The sequence below is a fragment of the Fistularia commersonii genome, chromosome 36 (assembly GCF_037954325.1).
Source record: "Fistularia commersonii isolate RoL2024-O1a breed Wild chromosome 36, RoL_Fcom_v1.0, whole genome shotgun sequence".
Classification (NCBI taxonomy): domain Eukaryota; kingdom Metazoa; phylum Chordata; class Actinopteri; order Syngnathiformes; family Fistulariidae; genus Fistularia; species Fistularia commersonii.
The window spans coordinates 1,229,527-1,252,807 of NC_141319.1; the positions used below are offsets into that span (position 1 = coordinate 1,229,527).

General features: G+C 46.4%; 3 protein-coding genes across 10 annotated transcripts in view; 2 read left to right on the forward strand and 1 right to left on the reverse strand.

Moving 5' to 3' along the window:
- Positions 1-285: 285 nt before the first annotated feature.
- Positions 286-7,958, forward strand: vipas39 (VPS33B interacting protein, apical-basolateral polarity regulator, spe-39 homolog). Of its 3 annotated transcripts, none has more exons than XR_015104517.1 (19): positions 286-620; positions 1,809-1,911; positions 1,991-2,128; positions 2,212-2,250; positions 2,341-2,405; positions 2,491-2,547; positions 3,128-3,220; positions 3,308-3,341; positions 3,470-3,572; positions 3,927-3,954; positions 4,133-4,206; positions 4,482-4,557; positions 4,816-4,950; positions 5,393-5,434; positions 5,516-5,692; positions 5,883-5,972; positions 6,084-6,188; positions 6,270-6,418; positions 7,255-7,958. XR_015104517.1 is itself a non-coding variant. In XM_086143183.1 (18 exons), exons 1-18 carry the CDS (start codon positions 528-530, stop codon positions 6,288-6,290), a joined length of 1,473 nt encoding a protein of 490 aa, XP_085999309.1. In that variant the 5' UTR covers positions 286-527; the 3' UTR covers positions 6,291-7,147. The 3 variants fall into 3 exon arrangements, 1 of the variants encoding a protein (XP_085999309.1); XR_015104516.1 differs by having other exon boundaries at positions 6,270-6,541; positions 7,255-7,957; XM_086143183.1 differs by lacking the exon at positions 7,255-7,958 and having other exon boundaries at positions 6,270-7,147.
- Positions 7,959-10,250: 2,292 nt separating this feature from the next.
- LOC147213267 (putative G protein-coupled receptor 132) lies at positions 10,251-14,973 on the forward strand. Its single transcript, XM_086143314.1, has 2 exons — positions 10,251-10,357; positions 13,320-14,973. The coding sequence occupies exon 2, from the start codon at positions 13,398-13,400 to the stop codon at positions 14,472-14,474; it is 1,077 nt and encodes a 358-aa protein (XP_085999440.1). The 5' UTR covers positions 10,251-10,357; positions 13,320-13,397; the 3' UTR covers positions 14,475-14,973.
- A 2,923-nt stretch (positions 14,974-17,896) lies between these two features.
- Positions 17,897-23,281, reverse strand: part of cdc42bpb (CDC42 binding protein kinase beta (DMPK-like)) — a 34,789-nt gene continuing 29,404 nt past the window's right edge. For 4 of the 6 annotated variants that reach the window (XM_086143441.1, XM_086143440.1, XM_086143439.1 and 1 more), the window contains 12 exons: positions 23,043-23,259; positions 22,746-22,808; positions 22,382-22,623; positions 21,945-22,299; positions 21,063-21,160; positions 20,889-20,973; positions 20,687-20,804; positions 20,492-20,609; positions 20,055-20,276; positions 19,431-19,539; positions 18,948-19,006; positions 17,897-18,707 (listed from right to left, as the gene is read on the reverse strand). In XM_086143441.1, coding sequence (XP_085999567.1) covers positions 18,606-18,707; positions 18,948-19,006; positions 19,431-19,539; positions 20,055-20,276; positions 20,492-20,609; positions 20,687-20,804; positions 20,889-20,973; positions 21,063-21,160; positions 21,945-22,299; positions 22,382-22,623; positions 22,746-22,808; positions 23,043-23,259 — 1,788 coding nt within the window. In that variant the 3' untranslated portion in view covers positions 17,897-18,605. The remainder of the gene's footprint in view (positions 18,708-18,947; positions 19,007-19,430; positions 19,540-20,054; positions 20,277-20,491; positions 20,610-20,686; positions 20,805-20,888; positions 20,974-21,062; positions 21,161-21,944; positions 22,300-22,381; positions 22,624-22,745; positions 22,809-23,042; positions 23,260-23,281) is intronic. The other 2 variants (XM_086143443.1, XM_086143442.1) reach the window with 1 other exon arrangement.

Consider the following 23,281-nt stretch of genomic DNA (forward strand, 5'->3'; position numbering starts at 1 on the left):
TCAGCTGTCTTGAGCCTGCTGCCCCAGCACACAACAGCGTAGAAGATGACGCTGGACACCACCGAGTGGTAAAACATCTGCAGTATATACAGTATAATACAGTATTTTTAGTCCAAGCACGTTGGTAGGTTAAGAAAACTGACATGCTTGATTTAAAAATGACTAGAAACCATTTCATTGTGGAGGTGATTTCAGAAGAGCGGCCTGAGTGCGTGTGACTACATCTCCCAGCAGGCACCGCGCAGCCGGACGGATGTTCTCCAGCCTCCTTCCGGAAGTGAAGCCGCATCAACAGCTGACGGGTGTTCGGGTGTTCGGCTGTTCGGCTGTTCGGGTGTTCGGGTGGTCGGATTGTGCCTCTGCGCGCGTGTGAGTGTCCGTGCGCGTCACCGAACCGTTTGCATTTTCTTTCTCGCGCTGTGACGTCACGAAGAGGTCAAACTCCGTCAGCAGTTCGGATGCTAGCCGGCTAGCTGCGTTCGCCTGTGCGGTCCCCTCTGCTCACAGCGAGGATAAAGTCGGTCTAAATGATAAAGAGCAAAGCAGACGAGGATGAATACTGGAACACCTCAAAGTTTAAAGCGTTCACCTTCGACGACGAAGACGACGAGTACAGCGGGGTGAGAGTGAGCGCCGAACATTACTGACGAGTGAGCAGATTTATTGACAGTGATGACAACCGATGACATCGTGAGCATTTTTTGAACGATAAATCGGCACTTCAGATGTTAGATGTCATATAAAATCTATATAGAGACGCAAATATCCTTTCAAGTTAGGTTATATTACTGTTAGAGAATCTCCTAAATTACAAACTAAGCCCATAGCTTCTGGGAGTATGTTCACCCTCGGATTGGGCATTGCAACTACATTTTGACTTTTCAAATGTTCAGGGTCTCTTCTTCTCTTGACCTGTCCTTCACTAGTGCATCATCTTCCGGAAAAAAAAACTGAAGAGAAAAAGCGTCGGATTTAGAGGAAAGAGTTTGCGACAAAGTATATTCTTGAACTTATTTGCAGTCAGAGGTTATGTCAGTTTATAAGGACATTGATGAACATCAGATTACGATGACAAAAAAAAAACATGACTAGCATCACTGTTGTCATTGAATTAATAAATTGTAAGTTGCTTTTTCTATTGGGGTCTCATCAAGTCAGATTATATTCATAGAGCACCAAATCCCAACACGGTTGCCTCGTGATGCTGTACATGTAGGGCAGGCCAGGGACCATACTTTTTAGACTGTTTTACAGAAACCCAACATTTCCCCTTTGAGCAAGCACTTGCAACTATGGCGTGGGAAAAACAGCTTTTAACAGTCCAGAAACCTTAGTCACATCTGAGCTCAATGTGGGCGGCCTTCCGTCTTGACTGGAAAGATGAGATAGAAAGAAAGTGTGTGACTGAGACAAGGAGGTATTAAGGCTGTGAGGGACAGGCAAAGGTGATCTCATACTGATATTAGCACAAGTGCTAACAATTGCAAGTTTACAACTGACATGATACAATAATAGCTTAAATGTCCATGAAAGAAATGACAGTGATGCCAGGCAGGACCACCTCAGTAGATCAACCTGGAACCTGCGAAATGAGAGAACCCAAAGTCTCAGGAGAAGATGTTACCATCATCCACTGATGCCAGGACATAAGTGCAGACAGAAGAGGTGGTTGGCCATCCCCGATCTTCACATTAATTTTAGGTTGTCCGAGATGAGTCCGTGAAGCAGTTACTGGTAAACAGTCAGCTCTGGTATGTCGGTCAGACCTGGGAGGTATTTAGTAAGTGACTGTATGTTTGTGTCCTTAGCTGAAAGAGTCGAAGCAGGCCGTGAACAGCATCCGCCACCTTGTGGACGACGACTATGAGGACGATGTGGAGAGGGTCAGCTGGAGTGGAGAGCCCGTGGGAAGTAAGATGTTTTTATTTTTGTTGTTACTGTTATCCTAAGCATCCGCTACTGTGATTGGCCACATCACCTGTCTCCTCAGGCATATCGTGGTCCGTCAAGGAGACTGCAGCGTCTGGTCAGAGGGCAGAGAGGGAGCCCACCTTCCCCAAGATCAACACGGGTGGACTGACACTCAGCAAGAGTAACTCCGGATACTCCCTGAGCTCGCTGTTCAAAGGTGAGATGCGTAAAAGCTGAATGTATTATTCACATGAACAACACTTGTAAGACAGAACCACTGTCTGTTTTATTTCTCTGCAGGAAAAGCCAAAGGAGGAAACTTCCAATCCTTCACAGAAAGTTAGCCTAAAAAAACACATTGAAATAATGACTCCACGGATTTATTGATTGATTGATTGTATTAACGAAAGAATCATTTATGCCTTCCAGCACTTGGGGACTCGACCGCCAGAATTTATGCCCCCGAGCTCCGGAAACCTAAATCGGAATACAAGGTGACCACCAAAGTTGCGGTCGTGCTGTCATTATGTAGCACTGAATCCATTATTTACTAATGGTGATGTCATGCTTCGGTGTCAGGATTTCATCGGCGATTGGTCCCCTGAGATGACGGTCCAGAGAATGCAGCAGGGGAAGGTAGGTCAGCCCTTCAACGGGAGACACAGCCACACCTACAGCTGATAATGCAGCCTTTTTTTTTTTTTTAACTTAACATTCTGTTCATATTTGTGTTTACGTTCTGCACAGTCTGATTGATGTTTTTCTTACTGGATAAAAAAAAGAAGATGGTGCTAAAACATTTGTTTGACACATTCTGAAGGTGTTTCATGGTGAGAGGTTTGCAACCCATGTCATCTTAGTTTTCCACTGAAGGTCACATTTGTTTGACACATTCTGAAGGTGTTTCATGGTGAGAGGTTTGCAACCCATGTCATCTTAGTTTTCCACTGAAGGTCACAGAGGCATTTAGACACATTTACCTATGTTTAACCACCCACTGTTGCGTTCATACATTTTCTTTTTTTTACTTGTGAGTGACGCTGACTGGGAGTACTATTTAAACGGGCATGTCTTGATCTAAATCTGGTTTAATTAAGTTACACCCGGATTATTATCGTTGTACTTTTCCCTTCCTGTAGTAGTTTCATATATTTTTTATGCCGTACTTCTGTCCTCCATGATAGTATTTCAGTCACCTGCCACATCTGTGTTTTAGGCTGTGTCCCTGGAGAAGTTTCGTTCGCTGCAGGACAAGCTATTGCTGCTGGATTACGCCGTCAGCGCGCACGACGGGAACGTCATCACTGCTGTAACTTCACTGATGAATTATTTCAAGGCAAACTTTATTATCTGACAGCTTTTCCTAACAAACGACTGTCCGGTCGCCTGCTTTCAGGTTTTAATTTACCTAAAACGGACTCTGAGTAAAGGTGAGGAAACTGGCTTGGAATCCAGATCACTTGTTACCAAAGCAGATGATATACATTGTGTTTTTTTTGTTTTGCTGGACCAGAATGGGTTTGGGTCGGTAACAGCACCTGCCTTTGCTGCTCCTCAGAGGTTCTGTTTCGGGAGCTTGAGTCCAGACAGACGGCTTTGAGGCATTTCATCCACTATCTGACGGAAACCAAAGACCAGAGGCTGCTGCTGGAGTTACTGAGGTGTTTTTCTTTGCTACCTTGAATGATACGTGTCGGTTTAAAGAGAAAAAAAAATCCCCCACGACTGGTGAGGAAACTACAGATGTTCAGCATCAGTTTTACTTGGGACAGGAGTTTCAGTTTGTCAAGCTGCTGTAATACACTTTCTCTCTCGTCTCCATTGCAACATTTACTTTGCTAATGTTGGACAAGTAATGGCTTTTCCTAATTCTCAAGTACCGAAACAAGTCACCATGGACACCAGTTAGTTAAGGCTCCCCCATTTAGAATTTGTTTATCCATGACCTTTGTATCAATCTTTAAGTCTGTCTGGTTATTCAAAAATTTTGACTTGGGACTGTCGCTTCTTCACAGAGCCCTGGGAAGGACTGAGGATGTAGCAGTAAGTAGTGCACACAATGCCATGGTAACACAAAAACTGTCATAGTTCTTTTTGAGAAACGCCGTCATTTTGCCATAGTATCTGCATCGTGGCGAGTAAAACTACTCTTAAGCAGTGTCGTTTGCAAAAACACATTCAGCAGGCGGCCTGATGTTGTTGTCTGTATCCATGGCAACAGTTGCTTCAATACAAAGAGCACGTGGGCATCGCTGATGAGAACAAGAGGCGAGACTTCTTGAAGAGCTGCCTTAGGTGAGACACCTGGGGTGTCACTTTCCCAGCCGCACAGTGACAACTGTTGCTGTTGTTTTGAAATTAGTAATGTGGTAACTGCCGAAATTGGCTAGCCCTTTTTTTTGCTACTCCCTTTTCTACTAATTGTCCTGTGTACTTCCCCTATGAATCATATTAGCCCATCCCCCCTGGGAACTCACCCCCCACCAATGATGATGTAAATTTCAAAAGAATAATCAGAACTTGACCAGAGACTGAAAATAATCTTGTTGGATTTGTTTGTGTGTTTCCAGTCTTCCATTTTCCCCCGAGGACTCCTCCCACATCCAGGACCACTACACGTTGCTGGAACGTCAAATCATCATCGAGGTCCGCACCATCTGGAACCACTAACAAACCGACTTGCGATGCCTTTCAGTGGTATTCTGTGACTTTTCTCACCTGACGCTGTTTTGTAGCTTGCTTTCACCCTCATACTGAGCTTGCAGAGAAGGGGTAAACCACATCAGGATGTTGTTCACTATGCTTGTGTTTATCTGTTAATCCTGCTCCTGGCTGTGGATAGTTTTTACTATCGTTTTGCACTGACTTGCAACTCTGCGTAACCTCATTTTCCACTGTTGCTAGGCAACAGACAAACAAGCGGAGCGCGCAGGGAAGACGGAGATCTTTCAGAAGTTTCCTAGAAAGGCATCAATCCTCAACATGCCTCTGATCACCACCCTGTACTACTGCTGCTTCTACCACTACAATGAGTCCGAGGTTAGCTGCCGTGACATCCGCTGGAATATCTTGTCAGATTAATCAAACAGGAGTTATTAAACCATATAAAGTTGGACCGCATAGAGCAACATCTAATCATAATAAACAATTGTTTTTTACTGCAGTTATTAATATAATCTGGAGACTGAATCATATCAAGTAAGTCAGTTTGGGTAAAATGTAGTGATCGAAATAGGATGACCAAACTAGATTTCAACCAGAATACTCATATTACAGGGACAGGTTTGAACTCAAGTACAGTATATGGATCATTTTAGATGAAACAGATTATTTAAGAGCGATTACTTTAAGAGAATCTTAACCAGTTTACTTAAACTTGGTGTAGGATGGATGGAATTCAAGTGAGTTAGTCGAATGCAACGTCATAGAGAAGGCACAGTGACAAAACAAGATCTGTTGCTGGTGTGTGTTTTCTGCGCAGGGCACCTTCAGCAGTCCAGCCAATGTCCGTCAGACCTTTAAGGTGAGAGCCACTCTCGTCGAGTTCTTAAAAAGACGACTGTCACCCGGTAGTTCACTGACCCTGTTGCCCGCTGACGGCCAGATTTCGGAGAAGCAGTACTTCGTGACGGCGCTGGCAGCCAGGGCAAAGCTGAAGGCCTGGCTGGATGTGGACGCTCTCTTCACCAGCAGGAACTGGCTGGGCTTCACCAGGAAGAAGTCTCCGCTCAGTTTCCAGCGAGTGGTCGACATCCTGCAGAAAAACTCCGCCCCCACGCAGGTGAAGGATGGGGCTGAACGCACGCAAGGTTTCGATTGACAGGCGAAGTGTTTGACTGTTTGCTGTAGTATTATTCAACATGTGCAACAGATTGATTACATGGACAGGAGAAGCATTTCATCAGCATCACCGACACGGGAAATGCTTAATTCATAGCAGCGTTCGATGAACAGATGGTTTGGATTGACAGGTGCTGCAGGACTACGTGGGTCTGGTTGACGACGCAGACCTAAGGATCAGTTTGGCCCAGAAACATAAATGTCACGACATTATTATTAATGTGAGTTTTCCTTATATATTTCCACATCTAACAATGGCTATAAAGCTCTGAGCTTAAATCTGGTACGCTTCCTCTTTTGTTGCCATGACACCTGGCATGTCCTTTGAACAGACATACCGCGACTTGAAGGACCGGCAGCAGTTGCTCGCATACCGGGGGAAGGTGGAGAGAGGATCGGTGGAGGAGAGGAAAATTGACGACGTTCTCAACAACGTGGTGAGGGAAGGGGGGGGGGGATCTCAGCCGTCCTTTCTTGCATCATGTGACCAACAAAAACTTTTTCTTCATCTCTTACAGCAAATCAGATGGAAGAACTGAAGATCCACAGCAAAGAAATCAGTGAAAGAATTTTATTTTGAGAACAAGCTGCCTTCAAAGTGACACCAGGAATGTCAGGGCAGCAGCACTCCATGCTGTCTTAACGGTCACAGAAATGAGGCAACAAGGTGGGCAGGGCTCATTTACCTCCTTGCTCATCGCTAAGCTTGAGAAAATTATGAACGATAAGTTCATCCATCCATATTTAAAAGCACATATGTACTGGTGACCAGCGCAGGCGGGAACAGCAGGTCAGTTCGTCATGTTTCCACTGGTACTGATCAGGCATCCCAATATGGGGATTTGAACACAAGAAATGTGGCACAGCATTATATTTTGAGTTTTACTTATTTCAAATTTATATACCTTTTTGTATGTTTTGCTGTCATTTTATTTATTGTTTGGGGCAAGCTTGTCAATTTACTCAAGAAAATCTATGAATCAGAAGGAATCAAGAAAGTGGGGAATGTTTGAAAAAAATTCAAATTAGTCACCTTTTTTGTTTTAAACCACCACTATCAGCAAATTTTATTGGTCTGATCTGTGATGTTGAATCACAGTTCCTGCTTTTAAGTGCTTACGAAAGGCAACCACATTGTGGTGTATGGGTTGAGCAGTGGGGTTCAGAGGATGAAAAGTCTTTATTAAAATGTGGTATTCCTACTCTTTTTTTTTTTTTTCACAAAGTTTAAAATTAATAAAATGTTAATTTCTTTTGTCTCAGTGCTTCACAATATGATGGCAATGGCCTTGTATGTTTTCTCCATTTGGGAATGAATGTTGAAAGTACAAGTTAAAGTATTATCAGATGGAGGAAAATGTAGGTAAATAAAAAATATGTAATTCTATCAATAAAATGTGCTTGTTTAATTTTTTAATTAACCTAATTTTTAATTGCCCAGTTTTTTTTTGAGGAAGCGCATAAGGGAACCCAGTGCTGATCGCCCCGCTGTGTCTCTTGCAGGTGGACATCTACTGCTTTTCCGATCATGTGCGCTGGCATTGTTTCCACCCCAACTTCAACAGTTTGTTCAATGTTAGACATTTTAAATATTAATTGAACAATTGAAATAATTTCCCCCCCGAAGAACTTGGCTGGTTCCTGTCTTCCAGTTGTTGCATCAGCTGCAGAATGCGACCAGGTTGTGAAGTTTGTTAGCGTGTGTTCTTGTAGCTAATAGGTAGCAAATACGGCTTCCCTCCGAACAAAACCTGAAAGTAACGAAATATGACGTCTCTTTCCTCGCAATAATGGAATACGTACATCTTGAGACCAAAGGTAAACTAATATAAAGTTATTTAAGTACTTGGCACACCGGGGAATGCTGTTGTCGTGTACACAGGCAGTTTTGGCTAAATGTTCAATGCTAACTATCGTTCTCACTCACAAACACTAAGCTCGTTGCATTTCGCAGCAAATGTGAAACAAGGAAGTTGCCATTTAGAGCCTTCTTTACTATCGCAGAGAAGCTTGTGGTCGTATACGCAGGTTCCGGATTAGATGTTGAGTGGGTGTAACCCACAGTGTAAATTTTAGTCTCTTCCCTTTTTAACTGCAACAACTAACCGCCACTACCACTACTACCTCACTACTAGACAGCTACTTCTACCCTATAATGAATGTTGTAACAAACTGCAAGGAATGCTTCATAGATACATGTCTTTGTTATTAATACAATAAACAGCTCCTTCAATGTTTTCAAAATACAGTGTTATTACAATAATGATACAATTCTTACTTATTCCTTTGTTAAAATATTAGAAAAGAGAGCCTTAGGCATCGAGACTGCCGGCAATGCTGATCATGATATGCTTCGATCCATCTTCGAACGTGGGATAAAGCAGGGTTCTCGTCCTGCTGGAGCTGTTTCCGAAATCGGGGGTTGTGGAAGGAACCTGGGAATCCCCTGCACTGCTATCTGAGGGGTCATCAGCGGACAGGTGTCACGCAGGGCTACATCTACTGGAGTCCCCTTGTCCCGCTCCTTCACACTTCGCCAGTGCCGACACCGTTCCTCCTTGCAAGGCTGCCAGGACAGTGCATCAATGCTGGTGTGGTGGCAGTAGTGGATTCCAACATCGTAGTCCAGCATCGTCTCCAGCCAGTCGCCGTTTTGGCTCTTTAAAGTTAAGAAGTCGTTCGATATGTAAGGGTCACTACATTGGAAGGACTTTTGTCCATTGAGGTACGGGCTGAAGTGGGTGGAGGGCCAGGACAACACCCACCCGCGGGAGACTCAGTAGTTCCTCTCTGGGTGGTTCTTCCCTTGCTTCCCTTACAGATTACTGGCATGTGCACCCATGAAGGGTAACGCGGGATCAGGATAGGCCAAGACGGGGGCCTTGACGAGTGCCGACCAGAAATGGGAGAAAGCACTGGTGCCGTCCTCACCTCACTGAAATGTCAGCATATGTAGGGTTCTGGCGATGGTAGCAAAGTCCCTGAAGGATGGACAGTAGTTGGAGGCCAGGCCCAGGAAGCCCCACGGGTCACCAACATTGTGGGGAACCGGCCAGTCCCTCATGGCCGATATCTTAACCGGGTCAGTGATTACCCAAGCTTTGCTCACAACAGAACACAAGAAGGATGTCTCCTGGATCAGCCGGACAAAAGGCGAGGAAGACATCTTTAAGGTTGTCCAGCGCACACTGGTAGTCTGCAGCGCGGTCAAGGAGGTCATCCAAATAGACCACACACCGCCTCCGTTAGGCGTTCAAAAGTGGCGGAGGCATTGCAAAGCCCAAAGGGCAGCACTAAACTGCCACGGCCCTTGGCTTATGAAGAACGCGGTCAAGGGGTGAGACTCCGGTGCCAGCTCCACCTGGCCGGAGCCACCCCAGAGGTTGAGTGAGCTGAACCAGCAGGACCAAGGGACGTTGTCCAGCAAGAGTAGCAATCCTTGAGAGTGACTCGTTTCATATGTGATCGACAACACAGAAGCGCCGGGATTCATCCATTTGAGTGAAGGTGGAAGTGTGGGTTCATCCATCAGTTATGATGCCAGCTGCGGCGCTGGAACTCCCCGGTGCGTGCGTTGAGCAGTGGCATGCGATGTGGCCTGGCTTCCTGTGCTACTCTTTGTCGTAGTTGCCGGCGAGACTTGGCCTGTCACTCCCTTGTCGTCACTCATCACGATGGGCTTTTTCTCTCACGCTGGGAGCAAGTTCTCCTGCTTCCAGGTCCCGCTGGTTGCAGCCCAGCTCTTCCTGCCCGGCAGTGCTGAAGCTGGGGTATCCTTGCCGTGCCTGGACCTGGAGATCCACAGTGTAGACACCCAAGCTCTCGCTTCCTCTTGTTCACATAGCTTGCCCGGGGAATCTTCAGGATAACGGGAGCCAAAATGCTGCCGTATTGCTCGTCTTGTGGACTGCCAGCTGGTCTACGAGAATCTGTAAAGCTCTGCTTTCCAAGGCTAGAGCAACACGGGTCTCCAACATCTGCAAAGTCCTCAGAAGGACTCTGCGTCGTAGCCTTGCAGTGATTTCTTTCAGTTCTCCAAACATTGCAGCCATTTGTATCCCACATCTGATGCCAGTGCGGTGAGCCAGGGTTGATAGACTGACTTTTAAAAGCATAATGCTCTTTAATGAATACAAAGGTTAAAAACTATCCAACTAACAAGATGTGAAACCTCCACGTTCTGCACTCCCATCGTGCCAAAGTATAGCACTAGCTAGTGCATCCGGGCCAGCAAAGTTCCGACTGCCGCAGCAAAGGATGTAGGGAAGACTCCGCTGCAAGTCTCCCCTCAACACCTCACAATGTTATTGCTATGATAAATGTAATAAAACTAATTGTCGCTGTTTGAAATGATAAAAAATGATCATTTTAAACTGCGAGCGACGTGATATTCCAAAGGCAGAATGTACTTGGGTTCACAGATCAGGAAATTGACCTGTAATTCCACCCAGTTGCCACACGATGACAGTGCCTAGAGCAGGAAGTCCTGAAAGGAGCACATGTTTACTTAAGAAGGTGGTGGGGGTTTTGATGAGACGTTTTCACCCCAGAACCAGAAGAAAGGAGGTGCACTGCAAGGAAGCACACAGACAATGCACGAGACCCAGTAAGTGTTTTTTATTTTCATTTCAATAACAAATGAATGATCCATTCAAGAATCCTGTTATAACATGATAGTAGATGCATGTTTTCCCTGATGTTTCCATGATGTGCCGTTAGAACAATGATAAATCTGTTCATCAGATATTCATTCAGAAAATCTCTTGGTGTCTTTGGACCTTATTGAAAATGATTAAGTTTATTTTCTTTTATTTTCTTTTATGTAGAATCCTGACAATTGGTCAACTGGAGGAAGGAACATTATCTAATCATTTTAAATAGTTTTTTCTTTCTTCTTGGTATTTGACATATTTTCACATGTTGCTTCTCTAATATTGGCTTTGTTTTATAGGAATTGTTTACTTTACCATAAACTGGTAATTATGAGAAACAACTGAACACTTTGTATACAAGTATGCAATCATGATGCTGTTGTCAAAATGTCAATAATCAATCTATCAAACTTAACTATAACCTGACAATGGCACTGTAAGATGTCTCTATATTTAGAATTTTTATAAATTGTGTTTCTTTTTTGTTGCCTAAATATTCCAAGAGATTTTAAAAATAGCATCGGAAAAATGTAAAATTGAAGGGGAGACATGTATGAATTGACAATTTTACATTTTTGTGATTTTTGAAATTGTACTCATATTAAAATAAAATACAAAATTTGTCACACAACAAAAGAGAAGTTAGAGATCAGAAGTGTTATTAACATTTAGGCTTTTGGTTTGCATTGATGGAATCCCAAGGAAACTATTTTTAAAACCTACATTCTTTGTGTGCGTGTTAGTCAAGCAGCTGCATAGATGAATAAATATTTTAATGTTAGTGAGTTCTGCACATATCACCTCATATACATTGCATTCATATATACGACATTATCCCCCAAATTCATCCGATATTTTCATTCATAATATACTAAGTTAACCAGGTCAGTGATCAATTATTCAACCACGCCCTGGCCTCGTGATGCATCTGCAATTATTGATGATACAGCAGCGGGAACAGCCAATCAGAGCCCGGATCCTTTCGACGCCATCTGATTGTCGTGGAAGATTTTCGTCTGAAGACAAAAACAAGAAAGATAAAAAACACAAAGGGTCGTGAAAAATGGATGAAGCAGACGCTAAACTGTTCACTCTGTAGTGATAGCATATATATTGAAAAGAAAAGAGCGTGTTCTATTTGTTGAGCAAAAAGATCTGAAAATTCAGTAGTTATTTGAATAGAACCAGCAAAACAATAGCAAGTATTAAATATTTCTCACTTTCATGAAATTATTTGGCATACAATTTAGTTCTATATTTTTTCTTTAAACCATCCTATTTGCTTTTATTTAATAACATTACTTGCGGATGAAAATAACATCTTTTTTCTATAAATGTTTTTTCTTTGTTAAAGACCAGCTTCCCATGAGCAAAATAACCTTGACTCTGAGTGAAAACCCCTAGCTCGCCCCAGGTCATTACACATTCAAAGGGGAAATGAAACTGACGCTGCCTCACAGTTTGATATTTGTCATAGAAATGTGTCGGGTAATTCTCGTTACTGTTGGTAAAAAATATGTTGAAGCTGTCTGAAGTAGTGGGGGATTTACAGCTCTTTTGGCTCACCTACCAATGAAGAGTTACTACTGGGATTCCTTGTAGGTCCATATCTCACCGTAGCTATCGAAAATCAATGATTTGTGTATTGAAAACCCCTTTTGCGTTCATTGTATTTATGAGAAGCCTGATTTTGTGCATTTATTCTGTTACAAAACCTTTTGTTTAATATATTTACTTTTATATTTATATTTAAACTTTTTTTAATTGCACAAATTAACAAAAAACTAAGATCAAATCCATAGACCAGAGCTCGAACCAATCTCAAGCAATGAAAAAGAGAGGAGCCCTGGTATTGTATGAGAAAGTCTGGAGTGGCAGAGAAGTATGTTAGACTGGTGCAGGACATGTATGCTAGCTGTAAGACAGCGGTGCGGTGTGCTGTAGGGGTAACAGAGAAGTTCTAAGTCGAGATGGGACTCCACCAGGGATCAGCTCTGAGCCCCTTGTTGTTTGCAGTGGTGATGGACCAGCTGACAGATGAGGTTAGACAGGAATCTCCATGGATCATGATGTTTGCAGATGACATTGTAATCTGTAGTGAGAGCAGAGAACAGGTTGAGGAAAGTCTAGAGAGGTGAGGTATGCTCTGGAAAGGAATGAAGGTTAGTCACAGCAAGACAAATTATATGTGTGTGAATGGGAGGAACTCGGGTGGAACTGTGAGGCTACAAGGAATGGAGATCAAGAAGTTGGAGGATTTCAGGTATTTGGGATCAACATTTTAGAGTGGAAAAGAGGGGAAGAGACGGGTTCAATCGGGTTGAAATGGGTTGAGAAAAGTGTCAGGGGTACTGTGCAATAGAAGACTACTAGCCAGAATGAAAGGAAAAGTGTACAAGACAGTGGTGAGACAAGTGATGCTGTATGGCCTAGAAACAGTTCCCATGACAAAAAGACAGGAAGCAGAACTAGAGGTTGCAGAGATGAAGATGTTGAATTTCTCTTTGGGAGTGACCAGGATGGATTGGATCAGGAATGAGTCTATCAGAGGAACAGCACGTTCGATGTTTTTGAGAGAAGGTCAGAGAAGCCAGACTGAGATGGTTCGGTCATGTACAGAGGAGGGATAGTTAATATATTTGTAGACGGATGCTGGAATTGGAGCTGCCAGGCAAGAGGTCTCGAGGAAGACCAAAGAGAAGATTTATGGACGTAGTGAGAGAGGATATGAAGGTAGTTGGTGTGAGAGAGGAGGATACGGAGAATAGGGTTAGATGGAGAAAGTTGATTCGCTGTGGCGACCCCTGACGGGAAAAGCCGAAAGAAGAAGAAGAAGATTTTCCATTAAAAGACTCGGTGGGATCAATTTTATTCGGAAACAGTCCCGTGTCCCTGATTTTGTTTTTTTCTCCGCAGACAACCTGTGCTCGAATACAACGGGTCGTTTGTGTCTCACAGACAAACTGATCGTGAATCCGCTTGGCTGCTGACACAATGCATCCACATCCTGTGACGGAGGCCCTTTTTCCACCCAGTAACGAGACAGGGGACACGTGTGATCTGCCGTACAACGAAGTCCGCCTGCCGCTGGTTTTCCTTTACAGCTGCGTCTTTGTTATCGGGCTGCCCGCTAACTTGCTGACCGTCTACCTGACGTGGCTGCAGCTGCACCGGAAGAACGTGCTGGGCGTTTACCTGTGGAGTCTGTCACTGTGTGACCTTACCTACCTGGGCACGTTGCCGCTGTGGGCCCTTTACGTCAGCAGGGGTCACCTGTGGCCTTGGAGTTCGGCCACCTGCAAGGTCACGAGTTACATTTTCTTCAACAACATGTACATCAGCATCTTCTTGCTTTGTTGCATCTCCTGTGACCGCTACTTGGCGGTGGTTTACAGCATCGAGTCCCGCGGCCTGCGCAGGCAGCGGCTGGCCTTCGGTGTTACCTTCACCATCGTGGCGGTGGTCGCCACCGGCCACCTCCCCGTGTTCACGATGCAGGAGGGCGCCGAGGGCGATCGACGCTGCTTCGAGCCGAGCCAGAGTAGCGTCAAGGTGATGGGCTTCTACTACGCCCGCTTCGGGATCGGTTTCTTGGTCCCGCTGCTGCTCCTGGTGGCCACCAACCATGGCATCATGGTGAACGTGCGGCGCAGCACGGGCCTGCGAACGGACCAGAAGGTCCGTGTCTGCAGGCTGGCCACGGCCGTCGTGCTGCTCTTCCTGATCTGCTTTGCCCCGTACCACATCATTTTGCTGATCCGGGCGGTCGCCTTCCACTCCATGCGAGAAGAGAATGGCTGCAAATTTGAGAGCACCATGTACACTCCGTACACCATCTCGCTGGGGCTCTCCACCATCAACAGCGCAGCAAATCCCATCCTCTATGTCCTGTCAAGCGACAACATCCGCAAGGAGCTGCCCTGGCGCCAGGCGGGGTTCTATCACCAAGCCAGGCGGGGGACGCCCTCTGACAGCAGCAATAACAAACCCCAGGCCGCCAAGAACTCCATGGACCTTTCAGCCACTGTTGACGCTGACAGGCACGAGGCGGGAAAACCTCTAGGGTCCTGATGGGCATTTTTCTCTGTCCATCAAGTTCAAGTAAAAAAAAAAAAAAAATTAAAAAAAAAAAATTTCCAAGCGGGAGGAACAACAGTTTAGCTCTTCTGATCGAACTGCAAAAATGTGTGATAAAGTGTAGTCAGACTATTGTCACATTCACCAGGTAAAATTTTTTTTAAAATTTCACTTTAGGTTGAGAGTCACAGGTCATTTGTCAGTTACAAGCTGACAAACAGGAACTGCGGGATCATAACTTCTTCATAACTTCACCTTTTCACAAGTGATGTCTTTTACACCAGCGATGTCTTTCCTGTAAATAACAGTCTATATTTGTTTCTATGCCAATGACTGTGCTGTTTGTTGCCAAGAGAACAAAAATTATTGTTCTCGTTTTAGAACTGGAGTTTAGAACTCCTTCTGTCTCTAGCTGTCTTAGTACACATGTGTTTCAAACACACATTTTAAATAAACAAAATCCTGTCACACAGCAAATCTGTATGACAATTTTTGCTGGACTGAATCTTTGGGTTGCACTTGAGGTACATGTGTGTTTATATTTATTGATATAAATTGTTTTCTTTCATCCTTCCTCAAGTCGGCATATTATTTTTGTAGAGGGGTTTGGATGACTCAGTGATCCTGGGAGCAAAGCCCCCCTCTGGAGCCAGTAGATGGCGAACACCCGATGACGGGGCCTGCACCCAAGGGGCTTGGCCATGTACGGCCAAAAAGGTTAACGTGGGTCCCCCTTCCCTTGGGCTCACAAGCCTATTGGAAGGGCCGAGGGGGTCAGGTGTATCGTGAGCCAGGTTGTAGCCAAAGTTGGGGACCCTCAGCTGCATAAGCTGGCGTTAGGGACATGCAATGTCCAATGACTGGTGGAGAAACCTGAGCGAATAAGCGAGGCTGAGAGGTTCTAGCTAGATACAAATAAGATCCGAAAAAGATACAAAAAAAGCGCCGGGCATGTGTGGAAATACTAATTACTCCCTAACACAGCAGTGACGTGCGGTGAGGTTCATGGCTGGTGAGGCACTGACGTCAACACAGCACGTCTCTTCTTCATATCCAAACGATAAATGTGAATTTTTTCTAGTGATTTTCAAAAAAAATAACTAAAAATGGTGACGCTATGTGGAAAATAACTTTATAGTACAAATCACTGAATAAATATCACCATTTAATTTATTTTTTCATTTTGCATTTTTTTCTTTCTGTGATGACAGGTGAGGCCCGGCCTCCCCTGCCTCTACTGACTGCACGTCACTGCAACAAAGCCCCTGTACCTTGGGGTTTAACCCCATGGGTGAAAGGGTAGCCTCCCTCCACCTTCCGGTCGCAGGGACAGGTTCTGACTGTTGTTTGTGCCCATGGACCAAACAGCAGTTCAGACTACCCACCCTGTCTGGGGTCTTCAGAGGGGCTGCTAGAGAGGCCCCCTACCAGGGACTCCCTTGTTCTACTGGGAGTCTTCAATGCTCTGTGGGCAGCATCAGTGAGACCTGGAAGGGCATGCTTGGGATGAGCGCCCCCCCCCCCCCAGATTTGAACCCGAGTGGTTTTGTGTTACTGACTGCAGCGTTTGTCATGCGGCTGCATGTTCTGGACACCTGGATGAAGAGAGGGGCGGAACTGTCAACTGATTACATCTGGAGGGAGATAGCTCCGACGGTAGGGGAGGATGCCAAACAGACCAGGCAGACCCAAACGTATTGTGATGGTACGTCCCCTGTCAGAAACAGTTTCAACTCCCTCCTCCGGCCTCTATTACATCCCAGGGGAGGTAAGGGACACTCAGTGTGAGTGGGACCAGTCCTTATTCTGTGCCTCAGTTGTTGAGGCAACAGACAGAAGCTGTGGATGTAAGGTTCTGTAAGGGCTGTAGGCGCCTGTTGTGGCAGTAACCTTTGAATCAATCGGTGACAACCTGTGGTGATGGATGCTTTCAAACTGAAGGAGTCGTCTTGGGCCTTTCTGGCCTGTGGGGTTCCGGTGGCAGCTGACAGGTACTGCTTTGGTGGTCCCAAAGGCAAAAATTCGCGTTTGGTAAGACCATGGAGAACGACTTCTAGAGGGCTGCTCAAAATGGGGAAGCAGTACACCATCAATGGTAGGGATGGTATGCTTCTGACCTTGTGGATTGGTGGAAAAAATACTTCCAAATTGTCAGTCCTAATGGCAAGCCTTCCGATGGGGAAGCAGAGTTAGGGGACTCTGTGCTTGTCCCCTCCTATTTCTGGGGCTGAAGTGTCTGAGATAGTCAAAAAGCTCTTTAAGACTGGCTATTGCAGCGCTGTCTTGGCTAACATGCCTCTGCAGCATTGCATGTATGGCGGGGGGAATGCCTCTGGGTTGGCAGACTGGGGGTGGTCAATCCCTGCTTAAAGACATGGATCGGCGAGTGTGCTCCAAGTTTAGAGGGATTCTTCTCTGCCTCCCTGGAAAAGGTCTTCTCGGTGGTGCCAGGTGCCTCCGCGTGGTTGAATCTTGGATTCTGCCAGTCCTTTCAGTTAATAACATCGTTTATTTTGCTCTGATGACTGGAGTCAAATCAGCTGATAAGGAAGCGGGAAAATTGTTACACTTAAGCAAAAAAAAATACACTCAACTTTGTAATAAATATCAAAATTAAAAACAAAAATTGGAGAATCAATGAAAAAAACAAGATAGCCATATTTCTTGAGCATGCTTGTTCCGGAAAAGCACGTCAAAGAAACAAAACTGTTTTAACCGGAAGGTTATTGGTTAACAGGAATTGGGAAAAATGGGATAGAAAGCTTGAAATTTTAATTGTCTTGTTTTCAAAATCCTCTGATCTGATTCGTACTCATCTCCATTGATTGGCTGCTTGCTTGGATAGAGACATAGAGAGCATAGAGACAGGGACCAGGCACGCCCATTCATTAATCACTGATGAACCTGTCAGACAAAACTGAGAGCTCGTGAATCTTTAATGACCCCATGACCTGAATTCTGCCCCCCGACTCATGGTGAACAAACATCGTCACGCCGTCACATGTTGATGTATTTCAATTCTACTTTCAACACAATCCTTGATTCCTTTGAGAAAAAAAAGTGCATCCTGCACTTCATTAATTGCAAAGGAATCACAAATCACAAATTATTTATAAAAAATCAATTACTGTCAACCAGTCTTACTCAAAAGACCTGATTACTCTGAAAATGGGCAGAATTTTACAATAAATTCAAAAATATTGTTTTCCAATTCGGCGGCGCCTTTAACAATTAGTAGATTGTAAATATTACAATGGGAATACTAACAAACTGACAAACAGAATTTCATCGCTTCCTTAATGGAAAACCTCAATTTGAGCTACTGCAAAATCAACACATATACTAGTAGAAGACAAAAAAAAAGTCTGGGACTGAGGGTTTAACTGATTTTTCGACACAGAACCAAAAACAAAACAGACCAAACCATTAGATTCTTTTATTATTTCTGTTTGTCATTGTTACAAAGATTCTTTAACTGGTGATTTTGGAAGAAACAAAGCAGTAGTGTTCAGGACCGCAACCCTCCGTCTGAGCCGTGAGGTCAGAGGGTGGGGCCGGGGGCGCAAAGGGAAAAGATCTTCACTGACACAAAATCAAAGGAGTTTTTCTCATCTTCTTCTTCTTTTTCTTCTTCTTCTTCTTCTTCTACAACAACAATGTGCAACTTTAACAAACAAAAAACTTTGAAATGAATACAGTGTTTTTTTCCTCCATCAGGTTGAGACATCCTGTCTGCCAGAGCTTGGAAGCCAACAGGAAGTTAGCCACAGCAGCTCTGAAGCTAACACCTGCTAAAGCTCCATAGTTAAAACTGGAAATGATTTTTAATAAAGTAGTAGTGATAGACAGCAGCAGCGTGGTCCCACAGGTCAAAAGTCAAACACACGGCAGCCATCAGCAGCGTTTCCTAGCAACAACACAGGCTTAAAAACCAGGAGTTGGGGAAGGAGGGGAGGGCAGAGGGGGGCATCCAAGCGGGTAAAATCCCCCCCCAAATTAAAAAAAAGCAGGTAGCTCAGACTCACGCTGCCACGATAAAATCAATGTAAAGTCTAAATCCAGTCTGCAGCCTGATTGGTTCGTCTGCCAGCTGAGCCCGCCCCTCTCAAGGCAGTGGGCGGAGCCTCATGGCTCACTGTCCAGGGTGAGCTGGCTGCGGTGCGGGGAGTTCGGGCTGGGAGGGCTGCTGGGGTTAGAGCTGTTGGAGGGGGTGGAGTGAGAGTCCGGCTGTAAGACACAATAGCAGATAAGCGGTCGATCAATCGACGTGTCAGTGAGCAATCGGAGGATATGCACAGAGGGGTCCGGAAGCTGGACATAGGACAAACTTGGACAAGTAGGGGATTTAAATCAGTTGTGGTGGTGGGAGTGGGGGGGGGGGGTTGGGGGGGGGGGGTGGGGGTGTAGTTTCAGGGAAACAATTGGAATCTGGGACTCCAAGAGGGTCTCGAGTCGAGCGTCCCTCACCTCTCGGTCCAGGTCCTGGTCCAGTTCAGACACGCGAGACGCAGCTCCCCCGCCGAAATCTGAACCAATAGAAAACATAGAACAATGTAAAAAAACTAGCAAACAAAAACAAAAACTGACACGGCTAACTTGGCCACTCGCGGACGACAGGCCGCGATGACCTCATCGTCCGACTTGCAGTTCCGTGCCGCACTCTCAACGAGTGGCACGCTAAAGTACTGGCCGGCAAATTGGGAGAAAGCGTTGAAACACAGAGCCGCTTCCGGAACGAAAAGCCGCTGTGTCCAGATGGAGGTCTCCTCCCCCCTGGACCCGACACCTGCCGTCTCGGCCCCTTGCAGTTTCTCTCCACCACCAATATTGCTTGACAATTCAGCCAATACAATACCTGCTCTGATGTCATCATCGTCGTCCGAATCCCAGACAGTAAAAACAGACTTCCTTTGTAAGGATACGTGTGTGTGTTTGTGTGTGTCTCTTCACCTGATGCTGTGCGGGTGATGTGTGTCTTGCTCCTTTGTTGTCGGGAGATGCTGGACAGTGGGCGAGCCTTTTCCTTGATTGGGTCGTCCTGAGAGGAAGGCAACACACCCTGCACGCGCACGCACGCACACACACGCACACACACACACACACACACACACACACACACACACAGAATGCATCAAAAGGCTGAAATGAGGATTCATAACCTATTTGTTTTTATTGTGGCTGCCAAATAGAAAAAAATGATTTGTGGAAAATGTTGGAAACGTGTAACTAGAACTCTATAAGCCTGAATGAGTGCATCCGCACCAAGAACAGGAGGTTATTAACAGGGTATTATTATTATTATTAAAATTCTAAATTAATAAAGAAACTATTTCTGGCATAAACAGAGAAGATAAAAGTTTGAACTTATAAGTCACTGAAAGCTCATTTGGGGGAAGGTCTCCAGATCAACGGGTGATATTTCAATTCCAAGAGATTGCGCAGGGATGGCTGCGGGAGCGACTGGCGGTTGCTTCCGCGGAAAACAATGCGGCGTTGCAGAGAAAGGGGTGGAGGATGCTGGGAGGGCGGGGGAGGTGGGGGCACACAGAGACAGCGAGAGAGAAGCTGGCCTACCCTTCCCAGAGAGGAGGTGGAGGGAGAGGAAGAGGAGGAGGAAGGCTGCAGGAGGCTCTGCTGGGAGGAAGAGGCATCCTTCTGCAAGAAGGCGCCGGCCGATGCCGACGTCATGTGATAGACGTGTTCAAAGTTGGAGGGTGAGGAGATGAGGGTGTGACGGGAGGAGGAGGAGGAGGGGGAGGGAGACGGGGACGGGGAGAGGGAGGCAACATCACCAACCTAAAAAAACCAGAGGGCGGGGCAGGGAGGGGGAGCAGGAGGAGAGAAGAGAGGATGTCAGTGTGATGACCGTCGGAGGGGAGGTGGAAGAGGGGAGGAGGAGGAGGAGGAGTGCATGCTCACAAGAGGGAGAAAAAAAAACATAACATGCCGACGAGCGAGAGGAAGAGGAACATGCAGGGGGGAGCCAGGAAGATTTGGCGGGCGATGTTTACCAGAGGGAGATCCATTAGGACTTGCATGCCGTCTCCCGGTCCCATGTGAGCCACGTGGTTGAAGTTGGTCGGATTGGAGATCATCTTGGACCTCAGCTCGGGGTCCCTGAGCATCTCCCTGCAACGCACGCATTCAACATCAGCGGACAGTTTCAGCGGCCCCAGCAGGCGGCCGTCATCAGACCCGCACACAACCTTCGCTGCTGGAGCCGCTCCTCCTCGGGGACTTTGAACAGAAACTTCCTCTTGCTGCGAGTTCGGACCATCTGTTTCCTGCTGTGGTCGGAAGTCTCTGGGATGGTGAGGTCTCCCTCTGGTGAGACACACACACACACACATTGGGTTCAGAATACATCCCAGCCGATCCTAGGGGACGGCGCCAAGTTGTGGTTCTCACCCGATGAGGCGTTGGTGAAGTAAATAAGACGAGGGGGTTCTGAGCTCAGCAGGTTTATCGTCCCTTCAACATTCAAAGGTCTGATCTGGGGGGGCAGGGGGGGGGACGGGACGCATGAGGGAAAAAAAATCGGACTTGGCAGATTCCGGGCTGAGGCCGAGCGACTCCTCCTACCTTGCGCAGGGAAATAGTCTGAACCCACTCGGTTGTGTGAATGTCAAACACGTCGACTCCGTATTCGCTGTATACGGTCAGGTGGGACGAGTTGGAGCCTGGCGGGAGAGACACGGGAAGAAATGTAAGAAACAAGGACTTCGGCAGCGGGCGGTTCCGGACGGAACCAGGCTCTGGGGTTCTGGGGGTTCTGTGGTTCTGCGCATGTACACCTGGCTCGAGTACATGCACAGTAAAATCTATAATTCTACCATAACGATGCTAAACGTATATGCAATTATAAATATATTGAGTATTCTTTATTGCTCTTGTTCTAGGTCTGCAGCAGGTTCCAAAAGAAAGACAACACTTTGTGGCACTGACATGGTAAGCTGCTGCTGCCGCCGCAAAGCATTAAAAAGTGCTGAAGTTATGCCTTTTGCGGCAAAGGCCATCCGGACAACCAAAAAAACGGGTTTTAGTTTCTCCACCATTTTCTGCCACTTCCTCGTTTCGCTTCTTCGGAATAAGAACGGTATTCTGACGTTTGTGGGAAAAAGTCCTCTACCTGTTGCACGTGGGGATTGTAGGTTTTTGGGTTTAAACTTGCTCCAGCTACCCCCCAATCATTTTTATATCCAATCTGCAGCTTAGTGAAAATAAAGTGGAGGCTAATTAGCCTAGCAGCTAGGCAATCAGATTTCACACTGCTATGTCAATCAAGCGACAGACCCCATAGTGTGGGTAGACGGTGGCCGATCATCCCTTTCCCTTCCTTTCCGTGCCGTGGGATCCACCGACACCACCTTTGTGATTGACTGGTAGGTCGCGATCGACGTTAACGGGAACCCCTGATTGATGCATGGAGTGGGGGCCATGATTGTGGTAATATCGACAACTTACTGCATGCAAGTGGCGTGGCGGGCCACATCAGCTCCTGGGTTCGGGAGCGGCGTCCCTGCCCGTCGACGAAGATGCCAAGTGAGCTGAAGCAGAGCAGCAGCTCGTTGGAGCTGACCTCCAGGGCGTGCAGGGCGTCCAGCGGTTGCTGGGCCAGGAAAGCCAGCGAGGGGTCGGCCGGGCTCACGAGGCTGATGGGTGACGACTCCGCCTGCAGGGCGAGCAGGGCGAAACCCGCCGGATAGCCGACGCACAGCCGCTCTCGGACCATCCCTAACCACTGGACCACCCCCGGAGCCCGCACCTCCCACAGCTTCTTATGGTAAGGCTTTGCGCGGGTGATCTCGAAACAAAACACCTTGAAGGCGCACAAAGACGATTGGAGCGTCAGAGTACTGTCAAGCAGAGAAGTGCCCCCCCCCCCAAATGCGGCATCTGACCTGGCGTTTGACAGCAGCCAGCAGGCAGGCGGGACCCCCGGGCCTCAGCACCCCAGTGGTCAGCACCTGGCAGCCTTTGGTTTCCGTCAGCTTGTCGTCAAACAAGGACTCGCCGCCCTCCAGCACACTCCAGGACTGAAGGTGGACGTGGCGGTTTCGACCGCACAGCAGAGCGATGATCTTCTCTTTCGGGATCAACTCGATCTGGTAGACCTTTTTGCTGTCCGTCGCTCGCACGATCACTGCGAAAGTTGACATGGGATTTTTTTTTCCTTTTTGGCACTTTCGCTCGCATTTCTATGGATTTACGGGAATAAAATGAATGTTTCCCCACACGATTCTGGATTAAACGAAACAAACTCACCATCTCGGGTCACCTCCACCACAAACAGGCCGTCTTCCGTTCCCAGGGCGATCCTTTCGCGATCTGTAAGAATTGAAAAGATTTACAGTGAAACCTGCGACCGTATATCCTCGGACCAGGTAACCATGGAGACAACCAACAACAATATAGACAGTCGAAAAATCACCTACACCTATACCTTTTCTATAGCCTTCTCAAACAACTTTTCAAAAACTTGGGCTTTTTCTCATACGACTATTATCCAGAATTCAGAATGTGTTAAAAAACTACTGCAATCTGCTTGGGTGGGATACTGACCAATCACAGCGGCGGACAGCGTGGTTTTGATGATGGGCAGTGAAGCGTCGTAGGCCTCGTGCAGGATGTGGACCTGGCGGCTCTTGAGCGAGTTCTTCGTCAAGATGCTCCTCAGGCCCTCCAGGACGCGGACCCACTTCTTTTTCTCCAACTCGCTCTCCGCCAGCACGAGCAGAGATACCGAGCACAGCGAGGAGCTCAGTTGCGACGAGGTCACCTGATCGCGAGAGGGAACAGCG

Coding starts and splice junctions, on each gene's coding strand:
- vipas39 (XM_086143183.1), top strand. CDS start 528: ATGATAAAGAGCAAAGCAGACGAGGATGAATACTGGAACACCTCAAAG. Junction 1,912..1,990: donor GAGTGGAGAGCCCGTGGGAA/GTAAGATGTTTT, acceptor CTGTCTCCTCAG/GCATATCGTGGTCCGTCAAG. Junction 3,342..3,469: donor AAAACGGACTCTGAGTAAAG/GTGAGGAAACTG, acceptor GCTGCTCCTCAG/AGGTTCTGTTTCGGGAGCTT.
- LOC147213267 (XM_086143314.1), top strand. CDS start 13,398: ATGCATCCACATCCTGTGACGGAGGCCCTTTTTCCACCCAGTAACGAG.